Source organism: Buteo buteo, chromosome 21, assembly GCF_964188355.1.
Source record: "Buteo buteo chromosome 21, bButBut1.hap1.1, whole genome shotgun sequence".
Classification (NCBI taxonomy): Eukaryota; Metazoa; Chordata; class Aves; order Accipitriformes; family Accipitridae; genus Buteo; species Buteo buteo.
In genome coordinates, this window is record NC_134191.1 from 21832725 (window position 1) to 21859970 (window position 27246).

At 37.9% G+C, this 27246-nt stretch overlaps 1 protein-coding gene across 1 annotated transcript in view; it reads left to right on the forward strand.

The window, feature by feature from the left end:
- The window catches only part of IARS1 (isoleucyl-tRNA synthetase 1), a 112919-nt gene that overhangs the window by 60565 nt on the left and 25108 nt on the right, over positions 1–27246 (forward strand). The window contains exons 18-26 of the mRNA XM_075053537.1: positions 4687–4773; positions 5483–5566; positions 9588–9735; positions 13758–13878; positions 18356–18447; positions 18816–18893; positions 19373–19494; positions 22635–22737; positions 22950–23033. Coding sequence (XP_074909638.1) covers positions 4687–4773; positions 5483–5566; positions 9588–9735; positions 13758–13878; positions 18356–18447; positions 18816–18893; positions 19373–19494; positions 22635–22737; positions 22950–23033 — 919 coding nt within the window. The remainder of the gene's footprint in view (positions 1–4686; positions 4774–5482; positions 5567–9587; positions 9736–13757; positions 13879–18355; positions 18448–18815; positions 18894–19372; positions 19495–22634; positions 22738–22949; positions 23034–27246) is intronic.

The window sequence follows — 27246 nt, forward strand, 5'->3', positions numbered from 1 at the left end:
TAATGGGTCCTCAAAGCATAGGTCAGAATTAGGGTAATCTGATGAACTTGGTTAAAACTGACCTCTTTACATGTATAGTGATTTTTTTTTTTCCCTCCCCGACCCCCCCCCCCCCCCCGCTGAAAGTACTCTTTGTTTTGCCATCTGTTTGTGTTGATCTTTAACTTTGTGCTCTCCACAGTTGTGTATTACAGCCTGTTAGTCATGGTGCTTTTCAGTGTTAGTATGCAACTGAGTAGCGTGAAACCCAGCAGTAGAGGGGCATAATGATCTCATTTGCAGGTCACTATTTTGTTCTTGCTGCTCTTCAAGCAGGGTTGGATCCAGTATGTACAGTATGTTTCCTCATTTACTTTTTCTTTACTGTTGCATGTAGCATGTGGATACAGCACTGTTAATTTGACAAAAGTTAATTTAGGAAATATTAACTACAAAATGGACTGTTATATACTATATTTAAATAATACCTGTTTCATCTTGAAGCAAGTGATACGTTTTGTTTATCTGGGAGAAAAACTGCTTACTCTGCAGCAGCTGTGCTTTGGAGACTGGGGGAGACTAGTACTGTGTTAGAACAAAGAAGGAATGGAGAAAAATAGCTTGAAAAGTTGTAACACTAGTGATTCCATGTCTTAGTCTTTCTGCAACATTGTTCATTATGCTCACAAAAGGAGAATTAAAAACTTAGTTTTCCCTCTTTTTTTATTCTTTCTATCTGAAAAAAATTTGAAAATTGTGCCCTTTTTTTTTTTAAGAAAAGAGACAAATAAAAGAACACACAATAAAGACATATTAAATGCATGCAAAAGGCATGGTCAGAAATGGATTTTCTCCCTGCTACATTTTATAAAGATAAAAGAGCATTTATTGTAATTTAGATGCCAAAAAATGAAAACAAACTAAAAACATTGAACAACACGTAGTCATTCTTACACTGTGCAAGGGAGCTACTGAATTATAAAAGTTAAACAGAATTAAAAGTGGTTTTGGATTTTTATGTGGATACAAAATCTATTCCTGGTAGTTACAGTTCCCGTAAAAATGTAGGAGGAATGAATAATTTTAGGTTTCAGGGTTTAGCTATTTGAGATTGGGATGTCACAGTGGATTAGTATGTGTCACACACTCTTACTGCAGTGTTTCTTTTAGTGCTATCCTTTGAAGCATGTGTGGGAGACATGACAGATGAAAAGATAAGTCTGATCTCATATGCATCCAGTGAAGCGCTCTAGTGCCATTAAAGAGTGCATTTGTAATTTTTACACAAGTTGGCCTTTTCATAGTATGATATTAATCTAAACTTGAGTGCAGAGCAACATCCAGATCTGCTATCATGTTTCTGCTTTATAATGTTATTTTCTTTTTTAAATAGTAAATGTAACCTCTGGATAAGCAGCTTCTTTCCCTTTCCTTAGTAGGCCGAACTGAATCATCTCACTAATTCAACTGAAGATTGGCTTTGGAAAAATAACAAGAGAAGTCCAAGCTGATGCTAGTGCCAGCGGTGACTCTGTGGTTGTAGACATACACCCGCTGTGCTTCAGTCTGAGCCCACACACTTGTGTTGTGTACTGTCGGCAATGTGCAAATGGAGGCTTTCACATTGCAATCTCGAGTAGATTGCTTTTTGTTTTTAACATCAGCATAAGAGTTACTGTAAGTCTTCGCCATACCCAAGTCAGTCTCATCTGTTTGTGGGTGGAATACCGAAACACTTGCCTCAATACATGATGCTTATACCTTTCCCATGGTGCTTATGCCTGTTAATGAGCTGGGGCTTTGATAACAGCTACTGTTCTGTGATTTGCAAAAGAGCACTTCTGTTTTGTGAAGGAAAAAAGGAATTAAGATGTGAGGTGGTAGGTTTTTTTGGTAAAAGGTAAAGCTATCTCAGGCTGTTCTTAAGAAGGGTTCTTATACTAAAACTGCTAGGCTTTTAGTTACCTTTCCCAAGTCTTGGAAAAAATGAGGATATCTTGAAAAGAAGACACATCTATCTTTCCACCAGTATGACAGCGCTATATCATGATAGGCCTAAGTGAACAACAAGCTGGTGAGTGAGTTCTGAAGTGTTAAGAGCATAGTATGTGATTTTTATTTGAAGCATTCTGTACAGTGTTAAGATTCAGAATGAAGATAGGTCTTGTGTCAGGGTGGAGGCTGCAGCTGACGTGAGGTGAGGACTGGTAGGTGGTGAAAGGCTCGGGGTAGAAATCTGGTGGCTTCTGTTTGACTCAGTAGAGAAGGGGAGAAAGTCAAGGGAGACAAGGGGAAAATTAATGTGACTAAGGTGATGAGCTAGGAGAGTGATCTTTTTCATGACTTTATGTGTGGATATGAGAAAGAGCTGAATTATATTTGTTGAGGCTGGAAGGAAAAAATGTTACAGTAGTTGGGTTGCAAGACTGGCAGTCCAGACAGATTGGCAGGAAAAGCTCTATCTCTGATTGTATATAGGGAGATGCAAAAAGATTTATAGTCATGGTCAGAATGTGGTGGCCTACAGGGAATTCACAGCTGAAGGTTTTTGGCATGAACCACAGGATTATGGATTTGCCCACAATTGTTCAAGAAGGGAGAAAACAGGCGAGGGAATGCTTTCTCCCTTTTGGGGGGAGTGGAAGAGGAGGGAAGAAGAGCAAAGAAGTAGACTTCTGTCACTGGTGTTAGGGGTTTTTTTTACTATTGTTTTGGCTGACAGCTATATATCTGCAAGGACATAACTAGAAGCAGACTTCAGATTTGGTGAATGGAAGATGAAGCAGCAGAGAAGTCGAAGTTGTCAAATAAATGTGTCTGTGGACAAGGTATTTCAAAAATAAGGTGCAGAGACACTCTTAAAATATTCGGAGTGAATGAGGTGAATTTTTTAAAAAGGATAATTTGAAAAAGAATGAGAAGAGTTGTCAGAATGGTGTGTAAACCAGTAGATCACAGGATCTCAAAGACAGTCTTGTAACTGTCATCAACTAAGGTGCCTCATTGCTGAGGCTCATTGGGTTTGACAATTCAAATAACTTAATTTGTGAAAAGTTCTTGGATGTATTTTTCCAGTGCCCATGGTCCATCTATACAATTTTCCTAATACAAACAGTACTGAAATATCTTCTAGTTGGTTCTGCTTTGTTCTTTTTAATTGCAAATGCACCTGCTCTAATACGAGAATTTGCGACTAGTTTGCAGAAAGTGGTGGGAGTTTGTCAATGAGGTACCTTCATACTAAATACTAAAGAAGTAGTACTGCTGTGTTTGTATTGAACTGTCAGTGCTGTAGGCTTGAGGTGTCAATCATCTGAGTAAATGCTCAGATGTTTGTGTTTAGGGGTTTTCTTAAGAAGGTTAAAAATTAAGACGGGTATTTTGAGTGCATGTGTTTGTGTGCAGGTAGAGGAGTGTTGGTTAAAATTCATGAAACTACAATGCAATTTAATAAAGAGAATTTGTATCCTGTAGTGTGAATTGAGGTGATTTTGAGAGTTAAAAGCCTGTCTGAGAGATAAGCATCAGAGTTATCAGGTAAGCCACTTAATAAATGCGGTAATGCACACAGCAGCCTCTACAGAGCTTTGGACCCTCAAGCATCAGAATAATGCTTTCGCAATTACAGGCAGCTTTTTGATAAAAACTACTTTGGAATATGCAGATGGACTTCCCCCCCCCGAAGTGTTTCTCCACTAAATCTTCATGCAATTGCATAGTTCTGAGGCATAACCTCCTGTGCCTTATTCTAAATCAATTAGCTTTTTAATAATCATCTGCTGTTTTAAGGTTGCTAAGCAATCGTCAGTGTGATACTAATTTTTAACCAGGAAAGCTGTGGCCCACCCTCCAGTTATTTTCTTAAAAGTGATTACCAGCAGTGCAGTTACAGAAGCTCATAGATATCTCCTTTGGTGAAGGTTCTGACTCCTGAGTATGAAATTATCACATTATCTTGCATTTCCACTTAATTTCTCAGATATAATCATATATCAACATATTGAAAAATAGGTGCCTGTGCTTGCTCCAACACTGATTTCTTAAGTGTCCTAGGCAGTTTATAGAGTTATTGTAAACACATCAAATGGTGGGGGGAACCCTCTACTGCCCTTTGTTCTGGGGAAGGCCTACATTCTCATATTTTCTGGTGATGGCTAATTGAACCAGCTAAGTTTATTTGATTGGAAGGAGGCCCTGCTCAGTTTTGCTAACTTGCTTTTGTGCTCCCAGCAGTAACGGTTCTGTCGTCTGCTAGGTCGAAGAATACACACGTTGACATACACACAAACCGAAAAAGTGTGCCAGTCCTGTCTGCTGTGTTTGTTCCTGACTGATTCTGTGTTCAGAGGTTTACAGTGAGCAAATGTGGAGCTTGTTCAGGGACAGGGTTCTCTTTCCTGTATTGTAAAGAGGAAAATGCTACAATTTTCGTCTTCACAACTTTCCTAATGCTTACTATTACAATTTTTCAGCCTTCTTGGACTAGTAGATCACAGCTGAGCAAACAGCACAATACATTACAAAGAGGAAAAAGGTCTACTTACAAGCTCCTCTTCTGGAACTTTGCCACATAAATGTTCCACATACTTAAAATTTAACTTTGCTAGAGTAAAACACTATAATGAAAATTTTCTTTTGTAATGGAGGACATGCAGACTTTAGCTTGGTGTATTTAGGAAGTCATGTTTACGTTGCCTCTTGTTTCAGGTTCTACACTTTGCTGGTGCTGTCCACTGCTCTTTTTGGAAGGCCTCCTTTCAAGAATGTAATTGTGAATGGCCTCGTTCTTGCCAGGTTGGTATGTTAGTCAGTTCTCCCCTGAACAGATTTTTAGTCAAGGAATATTTCAGATAAGTCCCTGCAAATTGTAAATTAAATCTGAAATGGACTTTGGAACCGTTAAGACTTGTCAGGGAGATATCGATGTTGCAGGAGGTAAGAGGCACCTGAGAGTGTGAGGTTTATACATCCCAGCAATCTGTTGCACTAGGTTCTTCCCAGCAGGTTTAGTCCTTCCTAGAGAGAAAGAGAACATGAGTAACAAGTCGGAATAGGAAAGAATAGAAAATAAATGATACTTGTTATGGGGAGTAAAAGGGATTATAAATGTAGCTCTAGATGTAATTTTAAATAAGTTAATTATATTTGTTTCCCTTTATTTTCTAATAAAGCTTTGCCAGTGGGCTGGATTCAAAACAAGTGCATCTTCCCTCAGCTTTGGTAGGAAAGACAGATTTCCTGCTTAGATTTGTAACTTGGGAGCCTCTTGGGTTGGGTTTTGGTGGGGGTTTTTTTGTTTGGTTGGTTGGTTTTTGTTTTTTTGTTTAGTTGCTCTCATGGGTTCAACAGCACATCATTTCAGTATGACTAATATATAATCATGTCTATGCTACTAAGAACATAATAGGACAGGAAAATTAAACTGAATTTGAAATGCCGTTTTTCTTTATCCATGTATTACAAGAATTTTGGGAATTTATGCTTACATTCTGATATTTTCTAGTGATGGCCAAAAAATGAGCAAAAGGAAGAAGAATTATCCTGATCCAATGAGTATTGTAAATAGTTACGGAGCTGATGCACTAAGGTAGGATTTCTTCAATTAATGTACAATCTGATATGTTAGCTTTCTGTTCATAGCAGACATATACCAGGAGGGCTGCTTACGGGTTTTTGACAATTAGCAGTAGGAAGAAAGTTAATTTTAGAAACTTCTAGACCACTATGGCAGCCAAATAGCTGAAAGAGTGGATGACTCAAAAGAACTGGCAATATTTACAGTGCCTGGCCTTTCTGTACTCTTGTCTTATCTCCCTCAAGGCTGGTACAACCAAAGCTGACATGCTGAATGCTTCCACTCGAACCAGCAGTGTCTGCTCTTGCAGCTAACAGTCTGAGTTGACCCAGTGAAAATTTGAATAAAATCTTTGAGAGCCATACTATTAGTTTACTGTTAAATTGTTATTTTAGGGAAAGATTACTGTGTAATACACAGAAATTTTTGTTTGCTGCTTATACTCCACATTTGCTAAAGAGAAAGCACAAGAATACAGTGTGTACCTAATAGTGGTGAAACCAGAAAAGCAAAAGTGGAGCAGCCTAATGTGTATATATAAATTGTCCTGGTCAGATATTAAACACAGTTCAAGTGTTTCACTAAAATTATACTGATGTATAAACGTAATTATGCAGTTGCCTGGTACTTTGGCTAGATGCATTAACTACATGCATGAAGTGATACCTTGAGGTAAAGGTACAATAAAGACATTTTAATAACTGCGGGAGTACACTACTTACACATTTCTCAAGAGCCCTGTAATTCTTGCTATATATAAGAAAACCTTAAACTATCACACACATTGAATTGTATGTTACAACTACACATGGTAATGATTGGGCTGAATGAAAGCTTAGTGTACCATGGGTTTTTTGTTTATCTGAGAAAGATGGTTGTTGCTTGTTCTATATAATTTAAAAAAAATAGATGTGAAGTTCCTTATTGTTTCAAGCTTTAGCATTTAAAAGACCTAGTAAATTATCTTCTCATATATGTTTACAATGGACAGTTAGGTGGATTTCTTAAATTTAATCAAGATTGTTCTGTACAAATAATCAAGGTGCATTAGCAGAATATCAGTGAATTGGTAGCTGGAACAATATGAGTGAAAAGGGTTGGACTTACTCATATTGGAGATTTTTAAATTGCGGGTGATGTTGAAAAAAACCCAAACATCTGCCTTCTTTATAAAACAAAGCAAAAAATCTAAACCACCAGAAGTTACATTTCAATTATTCAGCTTTTTTTTTATCTCTGAAAAGCTAATTCATTTTTCTGCCTGTGTACTCATTCTTTAATGTCACATTTATTTATACATACACCCACATAGAGAGTAAAAAGCATTGCAGACTAGGTTCGTTTGTGGAAGGAGCTCTGCGATTCAGTTGTCTCTGCTTATTCACTGAAGCGCTTGATGTGTTCTGTTTATAGAAAAAGCTACAACTGAGTTTTTCTCCTTGGCACTGTTTCCCTGCAGAGTTACTTTAGCTTTTGCAGTATGTGTGTGTATATATATATATATATATAAAATTTTTTTTTTAACTACACCTTTGAAGTATTCTCAGCAGTATCTTGATAAATAGATCAGCAGAAAATATACATGTAAGTTGTTTAAATGAATATGGAATTGAATGGAAAGGGTAAACAGAAGAAATAACAGCACAGTAAACTTAACAATCCAACTTCAGACTTACTGAAACTTGAATCCTGTGTGAAATCTGCAAGAATTGTCAAAAACATTTATATTTTAGTATTCCTAAGATCTATGACTTGGGTTGGGTAGCTGTCAAAGTTGAAGTATGTCAGAAAGAGAATCTGCTGGTCATAGTATTTACAAGATGTTTGATTTCATGTATCCTGAGGGTAAGTGTTGCTGTTAGAAGTGATGTGTTACATTCTCTTCTCAATTTGTTCTTAAAATGCAGAATAAATAACATAGTGCCACAGACTACTGTTTTAGAGAGATGAAAAGGAGGTTACTTTATTGTTTCTCATAGTGTTAGAAAACTTGATATTACTGGTTTGATTTGAGGAAGGTTTTATTTTCTGCCCAGTGGGTAATATCACTGGGTGTAACTAAATTGATGGAACTATCCCTTTATCAGGTGCCTTATTTCTCTTTCCGTAGGATAGATGTAAGATAGATTCCAATCTTTGCATTGGAATACTTTGGGAAATTACTATTCTTTTAACATTTACATATGGTGAGGCACTGTAGGGCTGCTATGTTAAAAAACAAAACAAAAAACCCCCAACCCCAAAACTGTAACCTGGGAGCACTACATTTGCTTCAGTTTCTCATGTTAAGAGCTGTTTTAACAAGACTTCTGATAGATTCTGCAGCAAGTGCTGCTGAGGTGGGTGCAGAGGAGCAATTTAACAGATCCTTCATAGTTCTGATTAGCTTGCATTGCTGCCTCCTCAGGAGGAAACCAGTGGAGGCAATTTGAAGTGGTCATTATTCTAGGTAAGTCCTAACCTGGTGAGAGGCCTGGAGTATCCTGGTGTGCCCTAGGGCCAGACCAGCTCTCCTATTCAGAGCAAAGTTACGTTTGACTTCTGAAATAAATTAATGAGTAATAAGCACATAAATAATTGTGACAGGAGGTTTGGTTTAAATATATACTTATAAATTCTAGTTTCATTTAAGGACTTACTAGTTCATTATCATGCCTAATTTGTCTGTACTTTTGTAAATTTATAATTTGAATTCAGATATCACGTTTAAAAATACTTTTTTTTTTCCTTCCCAATACAATAGTGAAAATGCCCATTTCTGTGCTGCATTACTGTCTGTTTACTCTTGCAGCTCTATTTTTATGTATTCATCTTATGCAACAAGCTGTCTCCTGAAGAATTTATGGGCTGGTATTCTTGAATGTGCTGTGTCAAACCCCATTAAGATTTTAAAGCCTCCTAAAGGAAGTGCCTGTAAAGATATATTAGTTTAGAATCATGATTTTAAAAGTTGATAAAATGTGAGAAAATGAGTTGATAAATTCTGTTGAGAAATGCCACAATATTTAAAATAAACATTTGATTTGTTTTTCATGTTTGGAAAATTAAATTAAGTGTATCTAAATCAAGTTTGTATTCACGTTTTTTTGATACCTGAGTAAGATCTGGTTTCTTTTTGAGTTAACTTGATAGATACCAGTTTGTCTCTGTAGACAGAGTATTTGTTTAGGGAAGAAGATGGGATAAAGTATAAAGATGATTTTTTGTGAACTTGTAGCCAGCAAGCAAACTGGGGGACGTGTCTTTCTGTCTGAAATGAGGAACTGTTAGCTTAAGAGAGACTGACCAGAGGAGGATCTCCCTAGGCAGGGTGGATATTCATGTATAGATGAACCCTCTTGGCTGAGGTGGGCATGATTCTGTGAGGGGCTGCTTCTGATAGAAGTAGTCAGCGTCACCTGAACCCTCCACTTTGCTCTTTCAGAGCTGTTTCTAGAGCTGAGGCACATTTGTCTTGGTAGGAGGTACATCCTTTGTCCTGTTTTGGGGCTCTTTTTCTTGAAAATGTTAATTTCTGCTCTTTTACTTTGATTTGCCTGTTTTGCCTTGCTCAGTAGTCTTATGTTTGCAATGGGCCCAAAGGTTTTTATAATTGAGAAAATTAACTAGACTGAGTAGAAAGGTAATGTGTCATTGTTAAGGAATTCAAAATATTACTGAAAGAATAGGTCCCGTTCTGAAGATGAATACTAATTCCATGTATCCACTGCTTGTTTTATACTGTGATAGCATCTGAGCATGTGTTATCACTTCAGTTAACTATTAAAATTATTCTAGAATAAAAAAAAATTTGAATTCCAATTCCATATGCAGTATCATAAAAATAATCCTGTAGCACTAGGAAGGAAATTGTCATATGTTCAATATGTTGCATGCTTACAGTACTGTCTTCCTTAGAATCCTTAGTGTGAAACTGCTCCCTTGGGTATCTTTCTCTTGCTATGCAGCTCTCTAGGGTTTACTGTATGTTTAAGTGCATTTCTATCAGTGTATGCATTTTTAAGCTTTTAAGTATTGTGTTCTTATTTTGCAGGTTATACCTGATCAATTCTCCTGTGGTAAGAGCAGAAAACCTGAGATTTAAGGAGGAAGGAGTAAGGGATATACTGAAGGATGTCTTCCTGCCCTGGTACAATGCATATCGCTTTCTTGTTCAGAATGTTCAGATCCTGCAACATCAGGTACAGATCTCTCGAGCGTGGAAAAGCAAAGTGGAAGGGGCTTTGTGCTTTTTCCACTGTTAGAGTGAATTAGCATTGTAGAGAAATTTAGTTTGGAAGGGAGGTCTGGACTCTGGAGGTCATCTGATCCTTACCTCCTTGTTCAAAGCAAGGCTGACTTCAAAGTTAGATCAGGTTGTATATACTTACTGTTAATTTCTGTGTTATTTTCTGTTTGTACCCTGTTTTATAAAGCTATAATCACCTGCATCTTTCTCTTCTTGACCAAGCTTATTATTATATCGAAAGGAGGAGTGGAAGGTAGGGGACTGTCAAGACATAACAGCTATCATTTCTCAGGTTAGGGTGCTCTTGATTCCCTATTATTTGAGATAAATGTGGTGCTATTGCATTCATACTCTTGAAATTAGAGAACAAGATAGGGACTTTGAGTTTGACATACTAAGTGATTATCTGCTGCTAGTCACCTTGCTGGGAACACCAGTTAAAAGCCACGTACCATATGTACTCGAGGGAATCAGTCTGAAATGTCCATACAAAGCCTTGTTGGTTTTCTAGTAATTGCCTTATCAGTGTTTGTGTAGTAGCTTGGAGGCAGTAGGTGTCACTAATACTGCCTTGAGTGCTGCTGCAGCTTTTTCTTTGCTGTTACCCTACGTCATGTAGTCAGTCATGGCTACATCGCAGGAAAGATGCCGTCGGAGGATGGCATCTGGACTGCAAATAGCGCTGCACTGAGAACATTGCTTAATAGCATACAGATTTAACACAAATAGAACTGCAAATAAGTAATGAAGAGAAAGTTATTTTCAGTAGCAGCTGCTGTGACAATTTCTTGAGCTAACTCATTTACTGTAAGTTTAATTATGAATCTGCATAAAAATGTTTAACTTGGGAATACTCAATACTGAATACATTAGCCACAGCAAGAAAATTGCCTTCTGTAACATGACAGTTAATTTTTTAAAAGTTAAATTTAAATACAACTTAGAAAAAAAATGAAGAAACGAAATGGAAAGAAAGGTAAACCATCATAAAAGCAATAATGCTTTAGACTTGTAGATTACATTTGAAGTTGACTAAAAAATGCTGGATGAGTGACATGAGTTTCTATACTTTCAGAATGAAAGCAAGATTGAAATTCCTTTCTTATAGTAATTTTTCATTTAAACTGAAGATTTTATGTGTATATTGTATAGTTTCTGTTGAAACCAATTTTAATCTTTCAGCTGAGATTAATGATAGAAGGCTACCACTTGTTAGTGCAGACTTTTATGGGAGAGAGAGAGCTAAGCAATAAAGTTCAAACCTTGTACTACACATGGAATTACAGTAGCAGCCTAATCACTGTGGAGAGCTGCCATTTGAAGCAATAAAGGCAGCTGACTTCAATAAATAGTACAGTAAATAGCTGACTTATTTAAGTAGTTTTATCTTTTTAACAACCCCTTTTGGGAAGAAAGTCTGGTAACTTCAGATCCTAATATTTAACAAATCTTTTCTTAGGATCCCTAGACAGCATTCATCAGACAAACTTACGCATTGCCCCAAAAATATACCTCAATTTTTCCTGTTTGACCTTTAACTTATCTAGAGTGTGCTTTGCAGCTTTTTGCTGTGATCCCATTAAATCTTGCAAGATCAGCCAAATTGGGGATGGAAGACCCCAGTGGAAAATCCAGGTGCTTAGGCAGATAGTTTTGGTAATTCAGCAGATGTCATTTTTCTTTCTAAACAGATAGTGGAACCATTCCTGTGCACCATATTAGGCAAAAGAATGTGCTATTGGAGGTGATTGTGCATGAAATCTAATTTAAGCACTGGCTTAAACAACTTTTTCATTGTATTCTATCTCCTGCAAGAGAAAAACTATAATCCCAGTGTCCTGGATAAAGTCTAATAATAATTTTATGCTTACTGTAATTACCACAGTAACTGTAGTTGGTAAAATGATTGCTGACCTCACACTGGGACTGCTGCACTTCTGGGTATGCAGATGCATTTCCTTCCTGAGTATCTTCTCCTTGATACTATGGAAGTGAATGCATAATTACGGGGTTGAATAATCCAAACAGATTTTTTTTTCATCTGGACTCTGAGGGAAGGGAAAGTCCAAAGACTCTTAAAACCAGATGTTAAATACTGTTTGTAAATCTGGGGCGAAAAAAAAAACCACAAAAAAACCCCAAACAAACCCCCTGTTTTCAACCAGTTATAAGAACATTCACATGGTAAAGAGTCAGACTGTAGGCTCTGACAAGTGTGCTTATGTGGTGGGTTGACACCTGTCTGGATGCCACGTGCCCCCCAGAGCTGCTCTATCACTGCCCTCCTCAGCTGGACAGGGGAGAGAAAATACAATGAAAGGCTCGTGGGTTGAGATAAGGACAGGGAGAGATCACTCGCCAGGTACCGTCATGGGCAAAACAGACTCAGCTTGGGGAAAATTAACTTAAATTGTTGCCAATCAAACCAGAGTAGGATGATGAGAAGTAAAAGCAAATCCTAAAACACCTTCCCCCCACCCCTCCCTCCTTTCCAGGCTGAACACCACTCCTGGTTTTCTCCACCTCCTCCCCCCAGCGGTGCAGGGGGATGGGGAATGGGGGTTGTGATCAGTTCATCACATGTTGTCTTTGCTCTTCCTTCCTCTTCAGGGGCAGGACTCCTCACACTCTTCCCCTGCTCCAATGTGGGGTCCCTCCCACAGGATACAGTTCTCCATGAACTTCTCCAACGTGGGTCCCTCCCACGGGCTGCAGTTCTTCACGAACTGCTCCAGCGTGGGTCCCTTCCACAGGCCGCAGTCCTCCAGGCACAGCCTGCTCCAGCGTGGGCTCCTCTCTCCGCAGGGCCACAGGTCCTGCCAGGAGCCAGCGTGGGCTTCCCACGGTGTCCCAGCCTCCTTCAGGCACCCACCCGCTCTGGCGTGGGGTCCTCCCGGGGCTGCAGGCGGAGATCTGCTCCGCCGTGGACCTCCCTGGGCTGCAGGGGACAGCCTGCCTCACCAGGGTCTTCATCACCACGGGCTGCAGGGGACTCTCTGCTCCGGCGCCTGGAGCATCTCCTCCTCCTCCTTCTGCACTGACCTGGGGCTCTGCAGGGTTGTTTCTCTCACATCTTCTCACTCCTCTCTCCGGCTGCAGTTTCTGTGTGTCCCAGCAGCTTTTTTTCCTTCTTAAATACGTTATCACAGCGGCGCTACCACTGTCACTGCTGGGCTCGGCCTTGGCCAGCGGTGGGTCCATCTCAGAGCCGGGTGTTATTGGTTCTGTCGGACACAGGGGAAGCTTCCAGCAGCTTCTCACAGAAGCCACCCCTGTAACCGCCCCCCCACTACCAAAACCTTGCCGCACAAACCCAGTACAGCTTACTTGTGGTCTTGCTTGCAATCCTCTACAGAATCAGCAAAGTGTTATGAAATGTCTCAGACGGGTGCAAACATCAGTATGCTGGAAGGCAACAAAATCCACTATAGGCATGTTGGATGCCTAAAAATTCCACCCGTTTTTTCAGGCTGTTAGGTTCTTCTATGTTTTAATCTGTTGAAAGTGTTACATGCTCTTAAAAATAATTATATTTTTTATATACACTTTCCCTGAATAGAATTCATCTTCATAGTACCTTTCTTGTAAATGCTTCAGATCCTCCTAGATGAAGGTTTTATGTAAATTCAAGAGTCCTACCCTGTGTCTGGAAGCTATGACTTAGACTGCAAACAGGGAAGGAACGACTGCATACCATTGTGTGCTGTACTACTTTTTATCTGGTTTACCAGATCCAAATAACTGGCCTCCTTTGTAGTTGAAGGTGTGGTGAAATCAGCAGCAGTGGGAGTCAGGTTTTCCTTAGCTATTTCTCTTACATACTTGTTTGTGGAATTTAATGTTCTCTCTTAGGAAACCAGTGTAACACATTGAAGGTGACAAAATATTAGTGGCTGACAGGTGATTCGATATAGAGGTTTGAATATATACTCTTATGACTTGAAAATGTGTTTTGTGTTTTTATGTTGATGATAGGATGAGGGAAGAGAATTCCTTTACAATGAGAACACAGTTAAGGAGAGCAATAACATCATGGATAAATGGATTCTTTCTTTCACCCAATCACTCATTCAGTTCTTCAAAGCTGAAATGGCAGGTATGCACATGTTTGGTTGGGTGTGTGTATGGGTGTTTAGTTTTTGATTAGAGAACTAGCCATTTCATCCGGAGATTTCCAGATTTCACATAAGACTTACAGTTCAGATAAAAGGAAGGAAATCTTTAACCAGCTACCATAATACATGGAATGCTGCTTTCATGGGTGTTAATACAGATTTTGCTATGCTTGTTCATGAGTTTTCAAAAAGTGATGAGGTTTTTTTTGTCACAGCTAATCCTATGAGCTCAGTGACATAGCTTGTTGCTGTAACAACATCTGCAGTGCTTGGAGCAATTAATAATATTATAATAGTAACTGAAAGACAGCAGTGAAAAGGAAGCCAAATAGAATTTGGGGATGCTGTAAAAAAAGGTTAAAATGGGCAGTGCTCAAGTCAGCTAAATAAAATAATTTTGAGAGGTACGTGAGCATGGGGAATAAATTTTCCCGTGCACAGTTCCATGGAGAGGGTTGCTTCGTAATAGTATTGGGAGTGTGTGCAGCAGGATGGAATAGCATTAGGATATTGCATAGCTGTAAGAAGATACTCTCCTTGTGTTTCTTCCTGCATGTTGTCTTTTTCATCATCCCATACCTCTCAATGCTCACACTATACTAAGACAATATTAATCGCAAAGAGAAGGTGCTGCAAGAGCCCCCTGAAGTAACTGGTGCAATCCAGTAAGCTTACAAACTTACAGATAAAGTCACAATGGGATTTAGTGCCTTGAAGGGCACTAGAAACCTAGATATTGGAAAGAAGGTGGCTTTTGCTGTTGTAGTTCCTGTTTATGAATAAACTAACAATCCCCCCTATGTCCTCGAAAGAATTTTTAGAAGCTTTCCGCAGGTGTGCCTGAGCTAGGGGAAGGAAGGTATTAGTGGGATAATAGATAATGAGGAAACAGCCAAATGCCAGATCTGAGTTTATGAGGACACAGGACAGTCCTCCTCTGCTTCAGTCATCTCTTGTATCTCAGTCTCCCTCTTAGACTGGCATGAAGTTCACTCTCACTAAGACCAGTAAGGTGAGTTTACCTTGCTACAGTAGATAAAGCAGGTCATTTTGGTAATAACAAAATTAACAAAATTCAGGTGAGGTCATCAAATAACATTTCATTAAAGGAAGAAAGAATCCTCAAACTACCAAAACAAAAAACATGATAAAAGTTGGCTGTTGTTAATGAAAATGCGGCTTCTTCATAGAAGTTTTGTCCTTGAAATTTGATGGTGGTGTGTGAGTTTCACGCGTTGCCAAACAGAAATAGGCAGAGCCTATGCAAGTTTACACGCTGCATGTAAAAAGGAAAATACTTTGAGGAATAGTGGAAAATTCTTTTGTGAATGTGTACCTGGGATCTTGGATTAGTGCACGGTTTAAACAGAAATAGTATTTGCAGGAAGGTGAGTATGGGGGTAGAAACTTGAATTTGCTGCTCTGGATTTCTCAGAGGAAGATGAAGCTTATAAAAAGGCATGTGTCAGCTGACTTCTTTAAAAAGCAAGAAGATCCTTCCAAGCAGGAGAAGAAAATTCCTGTTGGAAAATTACAATGTAAAGACTTTCAAGACTGTGTGTTGGTATTAAACGCTATTGTCTTGTGTTAGATGAAGATAATATGATGTGCTCATCAAATGAGTGACACATCTCATTTGGAAGTGATTAATAAACAGGATTTTTCAATTTATTTTTCTGCATAAACTCTGAATTCAGTCAGACATTAATGAGATGCAGTAAATTTGTGTACTGCGACATGATACTCTTGTGCTAATCTCTTAAACTAGTTTGGGATTTTTTTAAAAGATTTTCTACTTCATATGACTTGAAGTAGGAAAAATGTCAGGAAGAGGCAAGGGAAGATTATAATGGTGACTGATAACCTCAAATGCTAGGTAAAGGAGGTAAATACACTACACAAGCTTCATTTTAGAACCCAAGATTTTGAAAAGAATCATAATAATGAAAAAATAATAAACAAATGCAGAAGCTGTTGTAGATGTGGCACGATGTGAGCAAAAATAAATGATTGTGTTCGCCAGCTAATGCCATTTAACTCTGTTACCTGCAAGGTGTGTGTAAAAAAAAAAAAAAAAAAAAAAAAAAAGTAACCTCTGCCATGTCTAAAGCATAGCTGAGGCAGTGGTGCTGATGTGATACATGGGCACTATCTGTCAAAGAAATGGCACAGTCTGCACTGTGACGTGCTGTTCCTGCTGCTGTGTGTGACCCTGTGTAAGAACGTACAGGCTTGAAACTCTAAATGGCAAGGAGACGCCACTAACCAGAAAAATGTTGCAATTGAGTTTAGCTTCTTCCATTTAATCAAGTGTATTTTACAGCAGAGCTAAATTTTACACCGATTGCCTGCCTCTAGAAAAATGTTTCCATTAAGTAAAACTTATGTTAATTCTGCCCCAGTTTCTACTAGTAGCTTAAATAGCCAGCAGTATTTCAGCCTAAAGGGAGTCCCTGTCAGTTTAGGATTGACCTCACTTGACTAGACTGAGGGTGGGAAGGGGAACATACCTGTGCACACCCCAACTTTGGGATGTTTTAGGGAACCTAGGAAAACTTCAGAAAGGCATTAACAACCCTCTGCTAATCCTGGCCTGGGGAGAGCTTTTGACTTCCTAGAACATACGCGATTGGAGCAAAAGGAGACAACACGTATCAGAAAGCAGCATCATTTCAATTATTCATGGAAAATTGGCAATGGTTAAATGTGTTGAAACCATACACATGGCTGTTTGTAAGAGGGTTTTTGCTGTTGGGTGTTATCTCTGGTTTATTAGGTGCCCAAAACTGGAGCTGTAGACACTGTCTTCAGAAGCGCTGCAAGTTAGGTAGATGCGTGCCAATAACCTCTTCAGCAGCAGCCGGTACAGCTAACTTGGCTTCACTTTGATAATAACGCGCTTATCCAAATGAATTGTTAGCTACTGAATAGTAGTATAGTTTCGCCACTAAACCTCATCTTTTATGATGGAAACTTCTGGGGTTTGGACCCTTTGATAAATAGGGCAAGTAGGAAGGTATTGGGAAGATATTATGGAAAGTAATAGGGCAAACAGTCCTTTGTGTGTAAGGGGGGTTAGAATGCTGTATTTAAAAACAGTAAGCCTTATTAGGCTTTTTTTCTTACGTAAGTGCCCAATACAAGAAATTATTTTACAAAACAACTTTTCTCCTGATAACTGAAATTGAAAGAAGAGTATGTGTGTCTCTGTGCATGTGTGTGGCCATGTATATGCACGCCTTTTTCTTGAGACATGAAAAAGTAAGATTTCATGATTCGGTTTATGAACTGGGATTACAGCATTGAGGGGAGAAATGCATGTTTCCAGGCTAACTTGAATCTCTTGTTAAAGATATACTATCCCTGAAGGGTGTTTTTTTTTAATTTGTTTTTAACCAGTCTCCTAACTAGATAGTGAATAGCTAGAAGAGAGCTGGGAATTTTTTAGGAATACAAATTCCCACAGAAATAATGTCTTCCCCATCATGGCATGAATCTTCTGAGCATTTGCTTTTTAGGTTTAAATACCAGTGTTCTGCCTTTAAAAACACTTCCATTTTAGAAAAGGTAATGAAAAGTGTGGTGGAGCTTTTAAACCAAAGATCTGTTTTATTAGATAGCTGCTTGATTAATGAAACTGATTCAGAATAGAGATCAAAAAGCTCTTTGCTTTTAGAGCAGTTATATACCAGTTTTTCCTTAGAAAACTGAGTCCTATTTAAGGTCCATCCCCACGCCCCCGATTCTCTCACGAACAACTGAAATTTGTTTTCCCAGTTGCATAGTGATGCTTGCGATGACCTTCTTTTTTCTGTTGGCAGTCCTCCATGCTTTTAAGTTACACAGAACTTGAAAATACAGCTATGTTTATCTTCTTACCTCGTCAGGCTTGCTGTTACTTTACATTCTTTTAGCCTTCTGTGTTACTTAGAAAAAATAATAAAAAATTGGAATTAATTCAGGGAGAATTGATTGAAATAAGCATCTCATTTTAAATCTGGTGAACAAAAAAGAAGATATGGGCTGTAATTAATAAAATTTTATTGTATGATTCTGCAATAATTTCTGTTAAACTTCAAGTGACTTGGCTGTATTTACAGCATGTGCAAATCTAGGATTTGCCAAATCCTTTGCGATTAATAGTCTCTTATCCACTATCCTCTTTACGAGTCAGATAAAAGCATAAGGCTTCCATAATGCATGTTTGTGTAGGATTAGGGAAGCAATTTGGTGGTAGATGTGTTTGTCTTGAAGCATGAGAATTGATGACATGTGCAATTTCAAAATATGGTTTTAACATAATAGTATGTCTAGTCACCTTTTTGATCTTACTAACACACGTGCTTCTGCTCCAGTTTTATGTTTAACACCAGAGCTACAAACGATAATGTATTTCTTTAAGCGAGGAGCTTGATGGAGAGAGTGAATGTTAACTACAGTAAACATTTTTCCTTCTAGCTTACAGGCTGTACACTGTAGTCCCTCGATTAGTGAAGTTTGTTGATATTCTGACCAACTGGTATGTTAGAATGAATCGCAGAAGACTAAAGGTAGGTATCTGCTCCTGCAATCTTGTACTGTAAACAAAATCCTAGTAGTCTATGTTAATTTAATGCATAGCAGCTTCATGGTGTTACACAAAATCTTTATGCTGCATTTTAAATTATATCACTTTGTACCTGATAGTGGGAATGAGAAGTTAATGTTTTTTTCCTCCTCTTTGCTTTATGAGGAAAAACAACCAAACAAAATGCCCAGTAATTCTATTTCATTTGCTGGATGGGATTGAGCAAAATGAATACAGTTTGGAAAACCAGTTTATTGCATTAACATAGGAAATTTTTGAGGTTTATCGAAGTGCACTTACTGATCCTAATATTGCAGTTGTTGGTTTTTTCTTGGTGATTTTTTCAAATAGGGTGAGAATGGAACTGAAGACTGCATTATGGCCTTGGAAACCTTGTTTAGTGTTTTGTTCTCCATGTGCAGACTTATGGTAAGGGAATTACAGCCCACTGTAACTGTTTGACATTTTTAACATAGTTAATCTGAAAGCACGCATCTTTGTGTCTAAGTTGACCATAGAAACTAGGGATACACAGACTGAACACGTGGGGAGAAAAAACATACTGCTACTGATTTGTGTAGCACAGTTCATTCTCTACTTCCCCCTTTAGTTGCTTATCTGCCCCATGGTACTATTACGGTATCAAATGCCACCTGTCTGATAAAGAGACATTATGATTTCTTATCTGATGCCTGAAGGTAACATGTAAATATCAGGAAGGGGGTGAATAAATAATAGCAATTTAATAATTTATTTCAGTCTGCATTTTGAATAACATCCCAGTTCTGCATTGAAGACAGTGTATAAGGATTGGTTTTGCTGAACTGTCCTTATGCAATTCATAAGTATTACTGATTCATAATATACAAACAATAAAGAAAAGATGATGATTGAATGCAACATTACAGGCACCATATACTCCGTTTATCACTGAGCTGATGTACCAGAATCTGAAGACACTTATTGATCCAGCCTCAGTTCAGGAAAAGAATACTGAAAGCATCCACTACCTCATGCTTCCCCAAGTGAGGTAAGAGACAGCCGTTATGTGGCAAAATGGGGTTTTGGTTTGATTGGGTTTTGGTTGGTTGGTTTTGGTTTGGCTGGTTGTTTTTTTTATTTTCCTTTCACAGAACAGTGCTCCTTCACTTACTTGCATTTTAAACTGTTTTGCATAACAAGAAAAAAAGCTGCTTTAATAAAGTGAATATTCCTTTGCCTCAGGGAGAATTTTAGTATGATAACATTCTTTTCTATAAGCAAAAATGTTTAAGTTTTGATTAAGCTCTGATTAACATTAGTCTCTTCGCTGTAGGAGAACATTTCACTAGCAGTATGCTTCACACCCCACTCTCAATGTTAGCTGGGAATTTTCTTTTCCTTCCACATTTAGGCAGTAGACTTGTGCTAGGTTAAAGGATTGTAGCTAGGAAGGAAAACAGTTAGGGAAGAATGCATGTTCTCAACTCATAATGTTTTTTTTCCTCATGGTGGGCAAGGAATCAAAATGTGCACTGACTAGAAGCTATAATGTCTACCTGTGAAGGGCCCAAAAGGATTATAAAACTTTCTTGTGGACCCTACATTTGCAAGTATGTGCGCATCCCCCCCATCTCTAGGCCTTTTGTAGTGAACGCTGATGCCAGACCCATGTGGTCTGGAATTACTGTTTTGTATGGATCGCATAAGGAGCCAGCAGAGGGAGTTCTTTTGGCTTCAGATCAAGAATTTTGACCATTGACGAGAGATTGCCACTTCCTTATAAGGGGATACATCGTATGAGAGAGAGTTTGCCAGACAGATAGTTTCTTTGGATGCTGATGGGTGAGGGTTTTTCTGTAAGTGCCAGTGTGTCTCAAAAAGGTTTGGGTCCATGATGGTTGGTTGTACTGGACATGCACTCTGGGTTATCCATAGTATCAAATCAACCCAGGTAGAACTTGACAACTGAAGTTGTTTTGTTTTGGGTTTTGTGGAGTTCCGTTTGTTTGTTTGTTTTTTTCTTCGCCCCCAGTCCAGGGAGACACTAGTATTACAGTAATCAGTTGCTCATTAGTGCCTTGGTGCTATGTTAGTGGATTAACTATTAAGTTAGTACCTGCACTGCAGTCTGCTGTTAGTCACTGAATGTGAGAGAAGCAAGCTTTCCTTTTGTATTGCAGCTCAATTTGAAAACCCTCAAGGACAAGGGAGCTGACCTTGATACTTTACGTGCCAGTTTGAAAATTTAAATCTTCTAGTAATGGTGGGTTTTTTTATGGATACTATATCCTTTGAGGAAGGTGTGTGTTCTTTCTGATAGCTTTAATAGTGAGAGTTACTGCAACAAGGAGTTTGAGATTGACATAATGATGGTGCTGATTTTCTGTTCCCTGGGAAAGTGCTGTAAAGAATATGTAATCAAAGAATGCAAAACTCATCAGTGAGCTATCAGAAATGGTTCTGAGCTCCTGTAGAATGGAGTAATGGAAGGATAGTGAGCTATTTGCAGGAACTCAGTTCAGGCATGGACTTAGCATCAGCGTTTAATAGTGGCTTAGTCACTTTTTATTCCTGTTAGTGCTAACTGACTTGCTGCTGCATCATGCAAACATATATGATGTGTTTGAGTGGCTTGCATGGCTTTCCTCTTTGTCTTGTACTTTGTTTGGATTTTTGTCTGCTACTAGTTTGTGTAATTTACTGGATCCCCTATGTATAAATTGTTCCCCTTGTCAGATAAAAAGACATGTTTTCAGAACTAAATTATTGTTGAAGTTTTAGTTTTACCTTGAGTTGCTAAGCACATCATTACATTTTTCTTTGAATATTTTTCTGATGACTGCATAAGGACAATATTGTCAGTTAATAATAAGAGACGGGTTTTTTTGATGCAGTTACAGAAAATACTACTTTAACAATATGATGGGTATGTACAGATAAAGCTAAGTGACTTGGCCATTTTCACAACTGAACTTGACTCAATACCTGTGTTACAAGCCCCACTGAGGTGTTATTTGGTTGCTTAGTGTCTGAACAGATTGGTTGCATTAAATTTTGTAGATGTGCATGCAGCATATGAAGACTATTCTTATTTTGTGGCTCCACAATGTTGTTAAGTAATGGCAAGTAATATTGAAATACTGCCACATTATAATATATGAACCTTTTGGGGAGAAAAATTTTCTATCTCGCAATTTACGTGTTTCCAAGTTTTTGGAGGACCATCCTGGAGACTGGCTTTGGGAAGAACAAAAGCTTCAAGAAGGGTTGTAACATCTTAATCAAAGCCTTAGTGCAGAAGATGGGGATACTTCAGTGTTATGTTTTGCTTTACCAGTTCTGTTTTTCTGGACAATCCTTATTGGATGCATGGTTTACACCCCAGTACTTTGGTTGCTTACATTACAGCAAGCAACTTCGTTCATTTTATTCACAATTGTCTTTTGAACCAGTACCTCTGCTCTTCGTATGACACTTGTGCAGTTTTAAGGTGCTGCTCAATTTATGCAGCTACTCAAGAAATCAAGAAAACCACATTTTCAGAACCGTTGGTTGCCAGTACATTTGCAACAAGATGTGAATGTCAGCGTGCTCAAAAAAAACCCCAAACAACCCAACCCCCTCCCCAAAAAGGCACCCCCACCCCCAACCCTGTCTTGCCTCAAAATGGAAGGGTGTTAAAATGATGAAGACAGGCAAAATGATGAAGCCAGGAAAGATGACAAGACTGTCTAAAACATCAAGCTAAAATATCTAGAATTCCTGGAAAAGATTATAAATTGAGATCCAGTGAGCTTGTTACATTATAGGCATTTCATTGTCATTTTAAGTATTCTGTTTGTAATATCTTTTTGCATCTTCTTATGATATTATTAATGTAAATCTTACTTTTTATTGAATATTAATAGAATAGGTAGTATGACTCAATCCATCATCTCTATCTTGTGAGAGGTGCTAACAAAAGATGATTTTAAAATTGCTCTGTTTTTTGTTTTCAGCAAGTTATTTCCTCATCATCTTCTCCACAAAGAGAGAAAAAACCCCTCTTTGTTCATTTTTCAAATTGCCCCGAACAGGGCATAATTGGGTCTCTTGTAGGAAATTTCAGAGAAGGGGGTAAAATGTTTTCAATGTGCTCAAACAGATACAGTGAAAATGAAGCAATATAATGTTTCCTTTTTAATCTAGGGAGCATCTCATCGACAAAAAAATTGAAAGTGCCGTTTCTTGTTTGCAGTCTGTTATTGAGCTTGGACGAGTAATCAGAGACAGAAAAACCATTCCAGTAAAGGTTAGAACTCTTAACATCTCTTATCAATACCTTGGGATGTGCAATAGCTTTGTAACTTTGGGATAAGCCTGGAGAAATTGAATAATGAGGTTTGGAATAGCAAACAGAGTTCAACAAAAGAATACTTCAAATGATAAATAATAACTTCTGAAGTTCTTTATTTTCAGTTGGAAGGACAAAAGTTTCTGTTGTTTTTTCTTCCTTCTCCCCAGTATCCTTTGAAAGAAGTAGTTGTTATCCATCAGGATCCAGAGGCTCTGGAAAACATCAGATCTTTAGAGAAGTACGTACTTGAGGTAAGAACATCACAAACATGATGCTTAACTGGATTGTGTATGTCAGTTACCTAAACAAACAAAACCCTAACCTTCCTTGTTGATGATATTAATAACTCACTAGGTAAAATTAATTTAAGAGAATTGCAATGAAAGGCGTTATCAATGGGTACTGTGTACAGAAATGAAGGTAAATGGGTGATGATCCTTAGTCAGTTGTAGTATTGAGAAATACTTAAATCACTCAAACTGACCACACAGGACTAAGAGGCTATTAGAAATGTTCTTTTTCTTGATCAGTGAAAGGAAAAAACATTTTCTGAATGAAAATAAAACAATAGTCAACTACATGTTGTCAAAGAGATGGATTGCAAAATTTGTGATCTCCTTCAGTTAAAGGGCATTAAAAACAGTTTGACAGTAAGTAGAAGTGTTGATGGAGAGAAGGAGTTCCATGTAAGGGACAATAGGGGACCAGTCCAGATTTTTGCAAGACGTTGTTTAGGAAATAAAATGTCAAATAAATAAGATGCTAGTCTATACAATTTCTTACACTTATCTGCTCCTGTATGCCACTGCAATACTCTTTTAATGTGTGTCCATTAGAGTAATGCAGCCTGCCCTGCTTCTAAATCTTTGTTTGGATAAAAGCCCCGTCATTCAAAAGAAAAGTAAGCCTTCTTCATTTTTTGAGCTTAACTTTCTGAAATTTGCTGCACTTTCTGCTTTTAGTCAGTCATGTAAAAATCTATAGCATTTTAAGAAGTGAAATGAAAAAGCAGTTTGTTAATAAATGAAGTTTATTTATATATATATATTTATACTATAAATGTATTTTTTAAACTTCAATACTCCATTTCAGAAGTTGTAGTGCAGGCACAAAGCCTATTACTTTTCATTGCTTAAAAGACTATAGAGTCGGCTTCTTTTAGTCTCTATGTTCAAGTAAATTTCATTACAAATAGACCATATGCATCTTCTTTCACATCTGTGATGTACAACTGAAATCAAACAGTAAGAGGCAATAGTGAGAAGGAAGAGTCTTTCAGCTACAGGGATGAATTTCGATGAGCCATGTTTTTTTATTTAAAAGGAAAAGCTGGCAGGGGTGGGGGGAAGGTACTATGCCAGTATGCTTTTGAACGTTTTTCTAGGTGTTGGGGTCTTCAAAACGTCTTGCAAACCAATGGTTCTTTCGGCTTAAACCTGCCATGGTCATGCATTTGGTATACATGAGCTATGCTGTGCGTAATTTCTCAGTGTTAGCAGCCTAGGGGCTTTATAATTGCTTTGCTGAACAGGGAGTTAGAGGTAATATCATCTCCATTGTAAGACTGGAGACCTTTCAGAACCACTCTGGAAGGCAATGAGGGAAGAAGGAAGACTGGTTAAGCAATGCTGTTCTTTCTGAGCAGTCTTAATTTCCTCTTGCTGCAGTTGTTTCTCCTTGGGATAGATGATCGCTTTTCACCCAGATGTTTCACTGTGTTCCTTGGGGAGATAAGCCAGACTTCATCTTTGTATGTGTTTTGGGGAGGAAAGAACTGCATTTCGAATAGTGGCTCCTTGCTAAGAAAGCAGAATTCTAAAGGAGCTGATTTGGTGTTGATGTGGGGCAGAATGCATGCATTAGACTTGAATATAAATTGGGGATTACTTCACAACAATAATTTCTATGTATTAATCTGTCTGGATTTTCACTTGAATCCTTCCCTTATGCAATCTTGTTGTATTTGTGTGTAGCTCTTAATTCAACGAGGCAGAATACATGCCAGCTTTTCTCTCGGATGAGAACTGAAGGAGTGGTCTTGCAAAACAAAAACACCTAGGTAGTTGTTCAGATGATCTTCCCCATTCAAGACCTCCTAATAAGAATGTTTCTGAGGAAGGGATACTAGCCTCAATGCAAGGTCCTTGTTAGAGAAGTACAATGTAATACAAAAACTAACCGCCTCCCCACCCCCAAATATCAACTCCTTAACTGTTAGAAGAGATTTCATGTAGAAGTCTTAATACAGTTTCTGAATGCCTGTGAACTGCAAGCTTAGCCTTCTCATGTCTTGCCGTCTCAAATCTACTTGTTTGAAACAATCTCTGTTTAAATGAGCAGAAACTAGAAGGAAAAAAAAATTTTGAACAGCAATGTAGTTGTACATCTGAACAGTTTATGAAAGACTTCCTTCCCTTCCTTCCCCTGATAACTTTGCATCTGGAAAGATGAGCCATAGAGTGTACTTTTCATTATCCTCTGAAGTCTGCCCTCTTCCTGTATTTTAAGTGCCTGTAGCCTATATACTAAAAAGAGATCACTGTTTTAACTTAATTCTTTGTCCTATTTTACCTTCAGTGTACTTCTCAGCTACTGTCATATTAGTGTATGGTTTCTAGGTGTCCAAGCAGAGTAATCAGGTGGGAAATGTAGGGGTTCTCCACAGTTCAGAGTGGTTCCTTTCCTTCAGCTCCATCCACAGCACTGAAGCTTTGAATCTGACACTGCAGAGGAACTTACTGTCTCATTTCTGTCTTCAGGAAATTCTTTCCTTGTATCACCTTAGGACCTCTATACTTCTTAAGAGCTGATGTAATATAGGACTGGTGGGTTCAGCAATCTGTCTTTAGTTTGTGTGTCTGTTTAATGGTCTCTGGTTTATTAAATAAAATTTATTTCTACTAATAATTGACCTTTGACCTTCCTATCGTCTTTCATTTGTTGCAATCCATCACTTTTCAGATCATTTTATATATGTTCATGACAGTCAGTTCCAATGGCTGTACTAAGACATGCTGGTAGTATGTGAAGCATAAGGTTATGATGCTTTCCATGTAATAGATTTTTTCTTTTTTTCTTCCATAAGTGTTTGTAACATTTTGCATTCTCTAAAGTCAGTGAAACAGGTCTTCAAAGAGAAGTGAGATGTAAGGTCTTTTTCTATTATAATAAGCACTGGCAGTACAGTATCTAAGGATTTTCTCCCTTGTCCAGAAATGGCATGTACGCTTCTTGCTTTTAGTTAGTCCTTTTAGTTACTTGCTTTTAGTTTAGTTTTATGGGACTTAAATTCTTAAGAATTGTGCGCTAAAGGAATTTTAATTTAAAAAATCGTAATTCATTTGCAAGTGGGATTTTAAGGCTTTTCTTTCATGTTAACTTATTATTTCTCTTAGGCTTGGCAGTTATGATGCTTCACTTCAGAGTTGCTATTATTATTAATCATTTCAATACATGGATCTTTTCGATAGCAGAATTTTGTGAAATTTAGGTTAGTGTCTATCACGTTTGCTTGATCTGAAAACTGGATTTGTGGATTTTACGTAATCCAATTTTAAGGGAGATGAGGTTTGCTTGCTCAAGTTACTTCCAAAAAGATAGCCAACAAAATTTGCTGTCAACTTCTACAGCTAGTAAAAGGTAACAAAGGAACCTAACAATTTGATAAATTATTACATAATTGGATTGTACAAAAGTATGTCTTAATTTATGTTCATTTGCTACTGCAAACAAAATTAAGATATGTCTCATGGGTAGATGAGTTACAAGAAACTCAAATACCTTTATGGAAGCACAAATACAAAATACTGTCTATTGTCCTATTTTTATTACGTATGTTAAAATTCAACAAGTTGATGCTGAAGCTTAGTGTGTGTTTTATTGTATTGCATAGCAATCAATCTAGTTGTTTACTAGGATGGTTCAGAGCTAAAGAGGTCAATGAATACAGGCAGACTGGGTAGTATTACTTAGGCTGTATTTGCAGCTTTGTTCATCAACCTCCTACATATTCAGACCTTTAGAACCTTTAGTTATTGCCAGAAGTGTGTTTTTAGTAAATTTGCAGGTGCCAGAGGTAATCTGTAAGAAAAATTACACCATTTAATTTCATGCTGTTGCTGACAAAAGAATTTGAAAAATTCACTTGTCAATCCTTAGAAAATTTCATTCATTGCTTTTTCAGAAGTAGCTGTAGTCTTTGATCTGCAGTCTTACTCTCTCATCATCAGAACATAGCAAATCATTTAAACAAATGGATTTTAATATTGGAACTGTCCAGAGTATAGAGTTGTCATGCAGAAATGGCCAAGCTCACAAAATGAAATAAATCCAGAACGCTTTTAGAAACTGAACACAGTTGCATTTTATTCATTAGTATTTGGGGCCTTTTACAAGTCTAGTTCAGGACTTCTTTACCTAACTCTTCCAGGGAAAGGTTTTATTTGAGTAAATTTTACTCTATGC